We start from the raw sequence: 10237 nt of genomic DNA, 5'->3' as shown, positions 1-10237 counted from the left end.
TTTCTTCAGACAGCTCATCTGAGGACTATGAAATGTTGGTGAATAGGGCTAAGGAGAAGAAGGGGAAGAGAGTGATGGAGAAGAAGTCTGTGAGCCAGAGTCCTAACGACTCACTCCCAGACCTAGATGTCAGCCCTGACCAGGATGACAGATATTGTGTCACTGTGGGAAATGCAACAGCATGGAGGTAAGATCATATTCACAACCATCTTTACTTATCTGCTAACCAAGACAACATCATATATTCTGGGCTAACAAATGCAACATTAAACTAAAATTAGTTTATCCAACCTTTCTATATGAGCTGAACGTGTTAAAAAAAGCTCATTGGAGTTGTTGCTGAGATTAATATGACTGCTCAACTTGCCCTACTTGCCTTACTAATTTTATTTAAAGCATAAATGAGATAGTTTTAGCAAAAACTCCTCTAGAATACAATAGTACTATTCTCATATCAAGGAAACTTAGCAAGAAATCTTTTGAGTGTGGTATATGAGCAGTGTTTAAAATAGTTTAGAATGGCTGCCAGGTCCAACAGACTTCAGAAGATGCAGGCCCAGATCAAACTCTTTATTTCTCTTCATTTCTAATTTTTGGAGATTATCGAGGATGACCCATGAGATAAACAAGCTATTTAACTACAACCACTAAATAACCTATATATATCATGATAGGTCATCCTCGATAATCTCCAGGGTATACGTTCCGATAAATCCCACTATACCTTGGATGCATCTACGGCTCGAGCCGATGATTTTATTACCTCCCTTGGTGAGCTTTTTATCAAATCAGGTGTCTATGGTGGGAAGTTGAGCGTACCAATCACAACTCACTTTCGCTTTTTAAATTATCTAACCGATTAAACTTGGCAACACAATAATATATTGTTGCAGAGGTACTCTGAAAGAGGTAAAAGGAGTTCTAGCAAATAAAGCACATAAAGGAGCATATATTATTTTAAGATTTCAGACCTGTCAAATTGTCTGGATGTTTTTCCCCCATATCTGAGTCGCACTGCGAACAAACTGCGACTGCTATCTTTGTTGACACTGGCAAGCTTGGTTGTAACGGCGGCTTATCTGATTGGCTACTGTGAGAATGTGGAGCCAGCAAAGGGAGGTGATAAAATCATCGGCTCGAGCCGTAGATGCATCCAGGGTGTAGTGGAGAATTATCGGAATGCATACCCTGGAGATTATAGAGGATTCTCTTGGGTGTGTTTTGTTTAGAACTTATAGGAGCAGATAAACAGCATATTTGACAATCATTTTCAACAAATTTGATCATTACATTTTAGAGATTTTGTTTGTATTGATAGTAATGTAAAATGAATTTCTGGTGAGTAGAATAAAAAACCTAACTGCTCTTCATACTTTTGTTCTTATTTTAGTATTTCAGATTTTGGGGGATTAAATGAATATGCATGATAAATGATCATGATATGTTCATGTTGATATGTTCATAATATCAGAAAATTTAGAAACAGTATGACCATAATTACATGTCACAGTCAGACAGGAACATCCTTCTGTCCACAGACCAAGCAGAGCTTCAGGGAAGTCAAGTGAGGAGGAAGAAGACCTTGAGAACTGTGAGTTGTCTTGTAGTAGAATTCCTGGGGATTGGGACACTAGGATCTAATTTTAAACTTATCCTATCTCACGGTATGCACCATCTCTCTCTTCTACGACCATGTGTGGATTTGTCTCAACTTAGCTGACAGCACGTTTCCACACATGGTCGTAGAAGAGAGAGATGGTGCATACCGCGAGATAGGATAAGTATATAAATATACAATTTATTATAAAATTTTCAATTCCTTAACAAAGTGCTGAGATGAATGTAGCTCCCATAGGTTTACATGGACTTTTCACTGTTGTCATGCTTCAGTTGCTTTCTGGAATGAGCCAGTTCTGTGTTTAGTTTTAGTTTGTGTGTTTGTTTGTTGTTGAATGCCTCACCCTGCAATATTCCAGCTATATGGCATCAGTCTGTGATAATCGAGCCTGGACTAGACAATCCAGTGATCAACAGCATGAGTATTGATCTACGCAATTGCTATACAATGACATGTGTCAACCAAGCCAGCGAGCCTGACCACCCGATCCCGCTTGTCACCTCTTACGACAAGAATGATTTGCTGAAGACCCATTCTAACCTGGATTAGTTTTAACTTGCCTTGGTCCATATAGAACTTGGGAAGTGCCTCCATAAACTTAGCACCCATACATGAGGAATGATTCTTTTTCTAAACAAAAATGGTGGGAAAAAGGCAAATGCTAAATGAACAGACATATGAAGTTGTTTTTATTGAACTTGTGTTGCTAAAATGAAGAAAACTGATGATTTTAGAAAATATTATGAGATAAAGTTTTTGCCATATTAAATTGCTTGCATCAATCACCTTATCGAATGCTAGAAAATATTTCAAATATTTTAAAGCTTAACCTTGCTTTAATCAGCATTTTGACTTATTTTAGTGTCACTAATACATTAGGTGGCCAGGACACGCATTTGCTGAAAAGATTAATGCTCATTTCTCATTGACATAAACCTGAGATAATCAAAATAAATAACTTCTACTGGGTATGCTTTAAACTTATACAGACTTTTGTGGATCAAATATTATTCCTCTTATAAGAATATGAATCAATATAGAATAATACGAATATAGCTGTTGAAGACAAAACTGTTTCTTGGTTGGTTGGTGTTTAACGCTCAACTCAGCAATGTATGGCAGCGGTCTGTAAATGATCGCCTTTTACGACAAGCATGGGTTGCTGAAGACAAAACTGTTTCTAAGGTAACTCATGGTTTTGAGGAATAAACAACATATTCTGTTTACAGTTTTCAAGAAAATGAAAAGCCAAAAGATGACCAAGAAAACAAAAGTGTCCTCAGAAACCTCAGATTCAGACAGGTAAGAAATGGATATTTTCAGTCTGTACATTCAGCAGTATTGGAAATAAGGAGAGGTCTTTAGGTCTTTGAGATTTGCTGCGGAGGGATAGATAGATGGATGGATGGACAGGTGGGTGGATGGATGGGTGGACAGACAAATGATGGAGGGCGGGTGGATGGATGGATTTTGGGAGGATGGATGGATGACTTAATTATGAATAATTACTGTGTTTTGTCAGTGATTCGTGTCGATAAAGTGATTGAAGCACCCCACAAATCACTACTGCACCAAATAGTGGTACTTCCAAACACGTTTCACCACCACATTTAATAAGAGGCCCTCAGATTTCTGTATGATTACTGTGTAAGTTGTGTCTATAAGCATGGGAAGGCCATGCATTTTGTTATTCCCTGTTTACAACTTTCTTTTAGAAGACAAAATCCTGGGGCTCCTTTCACGAAGCAACCTTCTACTAAGGTTAATCTTATCTCCCATTCTCTAACATTGCACTGAGGTCACTTTAGTGACTTACAATCACCTTAGTGCTTTGTGAAAGGAGGCCCTGGTCTGTAGGTGGGGTAAAAACTGGAATGGAACTGATGCTCAAGCATTTAACCTTTCGTTTTCAAAACATTATTATGATGACATCATCGATCTCGGCTCAGTCTGAATGTATTGCATGTATGTGTTGTTTTGGACTCAGCAGGGAAAATAAACAAGTTCTCTTCTTTCTTTAGGGTTGGTTGATTCTCAGACTAAAGTACATCTAAATTATAGGTCTCTTTATGTTGCAAGACACAGACCAGAGCCATGTTCAGCAAGTAATCACTGTACTTTATTTAACATAGACTTGTGACTCTCCTAGCTCAATGATTACTTTGTCAAACAGGCCCCGGTATGCCAACAGCCTCCTCAGCATGCATTTATAAGCAGCTTCTGGATGTCGTGCAGTGGTTCACCATTGTCATTGTATGTGTAGACGACTTATGGTGTGCAGTAGACCATGGACAAGCATGACATTTTTTCCCAGTCAGGGGATTAGAGTACATTTCATTGCCCTCTTAACACACAAAAAGCATATCACTTTTGAAGACAGTAAACAAACCTATAACCAGACTTCCCCAGTACATCGTTTTCTATAGGCAGCCAATTACAGGAATCTTGATTCTCCAAGTCTGCTGAGAGTACCTCCATCCAAGTCAGTGGACCACCATTCGTTATTTTTTAACATAAACTTGATTAACGCTACGCTTTGCAGAATCATTTAATATGATGGCAGTTTTGAAATGTTTCAGTCCAGACCAGACCAGACACACCAGTTATTCAAATTATGATCTTATGATTGATAATACGATTATACTCAGTCAACTAAGTCGCTAACTCTGACCACCTGATCCATCAAATTGGGTCACCATAGGTCGTTGTTAGGGACCAGGAGCCGGATTCACTAAACTTCTTAGAATATTCTTAACCCTTAAGAATTCTTAGTTCTACTAAGAATTCTAAGTTTCCATAGCAACTTATCTAAAACTAAGATTTTTGCTTAAGCAATATTCATCAAACCTCTTAGTGCTTAAAGGTCACATGCAACGTAAAACACAACTTTGCAGATTCTGATACCTTTCGGTATGAACTTACCGAAACAAAGCGTCAAAAATGCAAATTCAACTTATAAAGTTGAAAAATAACGCGATGAAAAAAAACGCGCGAAATCGGAGTTCAAACGTTTCACTAATTTTCCCCAGACTTTTCTGGGGAATACGGGTTTCAACAGGCTGGACAACGCTCACAGCACGTGCGCAGTGAAATAGGTTCACGCAACTTGGAAGCGGGCTGTCTGGTGAATACTCGGTGAAGGCTCTGGTGTGAGCTATTTTCCTAATGTTTTGTTGATATCTCACGAGGCGCGAGCTTTTATATGTTATGACAGTAAATTAACTGTTTATATAATTTCATTTGTCTATTTCACCACACTTTCTTCTTACCTAGTCACTTTCTCAGTTCGATACTTAAAAGCAATGTCATTATTTAGCGTTGACACAATTTCTAACTGTGATATAGATATGTCGCTGTCACAGACAAAACTCAATGTCTTGTTTTATTGACACCTGTGTGTCTGCCTGCCTGTCTGCTAATGACAATATTCAATACACAACTGCGATCACTGACCACATGCAATTTGAACTTAACACCAATCAGGCTATACACCATAAACAAAACGCATTGATTTATGGCCCGAGTTCGGTCTCTGTCACATTATGTAATTACACAGACAGGCAGGTGTGATACTTGAACACATGACATGTTATGATGTCTGTTGATTGCAAAATGTTATACACATAAAATGAGCATGTATTTACAAAACCCAACATCTATATATATACACACACAATGAGCCGGGATAGGCGGCATCTGCTAATGAACCAGCCGTTACACTTGAGTGCACACCCACCCGCTCTGACTGGGCTCGGTATCCCGGCTGCTTCGTTTCGAGGGAGGTAAACCCAAGTACAAAATATTGCACTTTTGATTTGCGATTATACGCTTATAATTTTGTTTATTTGTTTTTTCATAATCAGCAATGCATATTATATGTCATGAAGAAGTGATAATTGTGTTTTAATTATGTTTGATTTTTTGGTTGCATGTGACCTTTAAGATTTTTTCTTAACTTAAGAATCCTCCGTAGGTTACTTAAGCACTAAGAATTTTCTTAAAGTAAACAAAGATGGCCGCCAATGCATTCATCGATAGAACCAACATTTTAGAAAAATACACAGAAACAGAGTTGTCACGAACATTTAGATTATCAAAAGATGGTATACAATTTGTAGTAAGTCTCATTTCCAATGAAATTTCACCTCTCACTCAAAGAAGTCATCCTTTATCAGCCATAATCCCATGCGTTTCTCACTAAGAAAATTCTAAGAATTTTAAAATATCTCAGCTAAGATTTATGCTTAGTGGCTTGGTGGATTGCTACTTAAGAAAAATTCTCAGCTAAGAATTCTTAAGGAAACTTAAGCATAAAAACTAAGAAAATTCTAAGAAGTTTAGTGAATCAGGCCCCAGTTCTAACCTAGTCTCCACAGGGTTTACTTACATAACCTTGAATGTGAAATATAGCGCAGGGAGGGATTTTCTATTCTGAAGAATACAAGGGTTTTGCATGTGTAACTGGTAGAGTGTCTCCTCATGTAAATGTGAACCTGTGTACACTGTTTCTATTGTTCCAGTATGAAGGAGTTTATCAATGATGACTCCATCGTCAGCAGTGGCTCAGAGGACGATGTCTTCTACCTCAAGGTGGACAACACTCAGAAGGAGAAGCGGCCACCGAGGTATGTTGCAGCACCTGGTGCAAGGTTAGCATCCTTAGTAGCGGGGGATCAAATACTCACTCGATTGATCCCTCTTGTATCAGCGATTATCAATGAGCTCGGGAACTAATGAATATTCATAAAAATGAAATGTCAAGTTAAGCTTTAGAAAGTATGTGTCTTTTTGTTATGTTTGTTAAATCAAGACATATACTACTGATGCAGTTTCCAACTCATAAGGGCAGCTGGGTAGCCTAGTGGTTAAAGCGTTCACTCGTCACACGGAAGACCTGGGTTCAATTCCCAACATGGGCACAATGTGTGAAGCTCATTTATTGTGTCCCCCGCCGTGATATTGCTGGAATATTGCCCAAAGCGTCGTAAAACTTTACTCACTCCTGACTCCTTGCACAGTGTTTATTGACCGATTAACTCTCATCAATTAACTCGATCAATATATTGTCACTGATAGCCAGCACTAATCCATAGTAAATTCTCTGGTTTTGACTGTGTCAGTGTCTTCTTGTTCATGATGGGTGGGCAGGGTGATCACACAGGGACACTTGACTTGGTGGCAGAACTCTATCCATAGAATGGTGTTGTCTTAGATGAGAGGGTGCAGTTTGTGGTTGAAAATTGCTTACATTAAATGAGCCAGAATCCTATGGCTAGGTTCTTTAGTTCCAGGTTCCAAATGATTCCTTCTGCCCCCTACCAATGCTGGTGGGATGCACCTAAGTGGAAAATGTCTTGAATCACTTCGGACTTTTTATCACATTAAGCTGTGACATGCCTTGATACAACTGTAATGCTTTTTTTAAAATGGCATTAAACAAACTCACTGTTCACAATGGGAGGCCAACGAAGCACTCTTTCCAAGTGTTATATCTTCCTGTGCAGAGTTGTGTCCCTTACCTGTGTTGGGATCTCATGGTCATACGGCAAAATTCAACATCGTAGAATGTGGTTTGATAACACTCTTTCCAAATGATGTTAAGCAAACAATAGTACTTGAATCAAGAGGTTCTAAACACATAATCATCAACATCAGAGCTACAGATATCTTTTTGGGTCATTGAGTTATGTACTTGCTGGTGTTCATGTCAATTAGGTATCCTAATTTTCCTTTGAGTAACCAAATATATTGTACCCACCTCACTCAAACTCAAGTGGGTATTTTACCATTTTCCAAAAATTGTAAGAATATACTAAAGTTTACATGTTGGTTTAGATGTTTGTTCTTTATATTTGATCTGTAATATGAGAAAGGATCAAAAAGACTGGAAGTTGCCAAGTTCATGTGCTGAAATAGAACCTTTCAATATACCTCAGTTATTTTCGCTATTTTGTGTGTATTATAGAGTATTTACAAAATTTCAACTGTACTTGTATGCAACAGACTTAATAGGAATTGAGTTTTCACATAAATATTTGCATAATTTATGCAGATACGCAGCTTATCTGTACCTCTGATTGACATTACTGCTGTATTCTGAACACCATGTTATCATTGTTTCCATTCTAACCGGGTGGTGGGGTAGCCTAGTGGTTAAAGCATTGGCTCGTCACGTTGAAGACCCGGGTTCGAATCCCCACATGGGTACAATGTGTGAAGCCCATTTCTGGTGTCCCCCGCCGTGATGTTGCTGGAATATTGCTAAAAGCGGCGTAAAACCAAACTCAGTCAGTCAGTCAGTTCATTCTAACCAGTCAATCCATCCTGGGATGCAGTATAACTCACGACTATGTTTCCCCTCTTGTAGGATTCCAGAATATCTAACCAACAGTGACGAGGAGTCTGACGAGACTGATGAAGATGGAGATGTGACCTATGATGACAGCGATGAGGAAGAAGAATATAGACCAAAGACATCACAGAAACAAGAGACAAAGGCAAAAGCAAGTATGTACACACATCTGGTACAAACAATTAGATATGTTCTACTTCTAGAATACTGTTGACCATCCATACTCCTGTGAGGCCCAAATCATATAAAGTTTCTATTTGGTAAAAACTAGGCTCTAAACCATGGTGCAAAGTCCCCATAATAATACAGGGTTTCTCATGTCACCCATTTTACAACAGTTTGTTGTTTCCAAAGGGACACCTCTACCAAAGATAGTCCACAGGAAGTACGAGACTCCCAGAGCTCCGATTGTGTCATCATCTCGGATCCCCAGCTCGGTGGAATCCAGTGTCACCAGCTCAGCCAGCCGTGTGAAAATATGTAGCTTCCTCCAATCCCTGACTTCCAACCTGCCTGACCACAGGAGACATCCGGAGGCCTCCACGTGAGTTGTTGCTGGAGAATGTATTGGACAGTCTTGTCTCCCAATGTGCCTCTTGACACTGTATTGTGTTAAATAGTCTTCAGCAATAATTCACATGACGTGTCAGGTATGATTTAAGAAAACCAAAATGACGTTTTCAACTTTGGTGAAATTGTTAACATGAATATGGTTCTGCCAGATCAAGGATCAATCTTAGTTATTAGGCCATCAGTATTTAGACCAATGATCAGTCTCGACTAAGTATACAACCTTCCATCTTATTCTCTTTGCTTCGAAATTGTAGATAATTGACTTTGGTAAGGACAATTAGATTTGTTGCTTCCCTTGAGATGCCTCTCCCTAAGACAGTCCACAGGAAGAAGTTGTCCTGTTACGTGCACAATTCATTTACCTTTTCCACAATTTTGTCTTGACCACTCAGGATTTTAATCATGATTCCCGAACATGTTTAGTTATAAATACTCTCTGTGTTTCAGGGGGCGGTGGGGTAGCCTAGTGGTTAAAGCGTTTGCTCATCATGCCAAAGACCCGGGTTCGATTCATTACATGGGTACAATGTGTGAAGCCCATTTCTGGTGTACCCCACCTTGAGATTGCTGGATAGTTGCTAAAAGCAATGTAAAACCAAACTCGCTCACTCCTGTGTTTCAGATACGTGAAACAGTTCAAGAAATACAAGATGGAGCTGACTCAACGTCTCTACAAGCTGTACAACCAAACTGTGTTTGATAAGAAGGTTTGTGCTAACTTTGTTGCTTCACCTCACGCTGTGCATGGGTGATGGGATAGCTTAGTGGTTAAAGCGTAAGCTTGTCACCCCGAAGACCCAGGTTCAATTCCCCACATGGGTACAATGTGTGAAGCCCATTTCTGGTGTCCCTTGTTGTGATATTGCTGAAATATTGCTAAAAGCAGCGTAAACCCCAACTCACTCACTCATACTGTGGAGGAAAGAGGCCCGTGCGCTCAGGTGTTGCCATTCACTGTGCAGAGTTGTGTCCCTTGTGTGTGCCAGAAACTTGTATCACGTTGGGCTGTTGTCCTACATCAAGCTGACTGTTCTGTGAAATAAATGAAATACTGTTCAAAGGGGAACAAACCCAAATTACACACCATGAGTGTTTAAGTTTTCCAAAGATATTGTTAAAATCTAGACGATTTACTCTCACTGCCCTAATGGATTTAAGTTTTCCAAAGATATTGTTAAAATCTAGACGATTTACTCTCACTGCCCTAATGGATTTAAGTTTTCCAAAGATATTGTTAAAATCTAGACGATTTACTCTCACTGTCCTAAGGGATTTAAGTTTTCCAAAGATATTGTTAAAATCTAGACGATTTACTCTCACTGCCCTAAGGGATTTAAGTTTTCTAAAGACATTGTTCAAATCTAGACGATTTACTCTCAGTGACCTAAGTGATTGGGGTAATGTTGTTTTGGAAGTTTCATAGAAGGCATCATAGGAGAGGTGAGTGCTTGAGAAGTGCTTTGAAAATAGAGTAGAGAATTTTTTAGCTCAAATGGGAGCTGGTTCCATACAAGTGATGCTACAGATGAGAATGTATTCACTACTGGGATATTCACGAGATGGCTTTCCTGAGATCAAAGTGGTTTGGTTTGCATGGAACAATGAAGTCATGCAGGTAACCTGGGCCTGTACCTTTGATACACATTATCTTATATATGATCTCATGTAGGACTGGCAGCCAGTGCTCGTCCATT

At 39.1% G+C, this 10237-nt stretch overlaps 1 protein-coding gene across 3 annotated transcripts in view; it reads left to right on the top strand.

Annotated features, from left to right (window-relative positions):
* The first annotated feature begins 28 nt into the window (after nt 1-28).
* LOC124265931 (acidic repeat-containing protein-like) overlaps nt 29-10237 on the top strand; it is a 36469-nt gene continuing 26260 nt past the window's right edge. The window contains exons 1-7 of one of the 3 annotated variants that reach the window (XM_046700849.1): nt 29-187; nt 1539-1591; nt 2848-2920; nt 6139-6243; nt 7986-8125; nt 8325-8514; nt 9166-9250. In XM_046700849.1, coding sequence (XP_046556805.1) covers nt 33-187; nt 1539-1591; nt 2848-2920; nt 6139-6243; nt 7986-8125; nt 8325-8514; nt 9166-9250 — 801 coding nt within the window. In that variant the 5' untranslated portion in view covers nt 29-32. Of the gene's footprint in view, nt 188-1538; nt 1592-2847; nt 2921-3972; nt 4101-6138; nt 6268-7985; nt 8126-8324; nt 8515-9165; nt 9251-10237 lie in introns of those variants that run through there. The other 2 variants (XM_046700790.1, XM_046700918.1) reach the window with 2 other exon arrangements.

Source organism: Haliotis rubra, unplaced genomic scaffold (genome assembly GCF_003918875.1).
Source record: "Haliotis rubra isolate DU_JTF1 unplaced genomic scaffold, ASM391887v1 Scf1, whole genome shotgun sequence".
Lineage (NCBI taxonomy): Eukaryota > Metazoa > Mollusca > Gastropoda > Lepetellida > Haliotidae > Haliotis > Haliotis rubra.
This window is presented reverse-complemented; position numbering and strand designations above follow the sequence as displayed.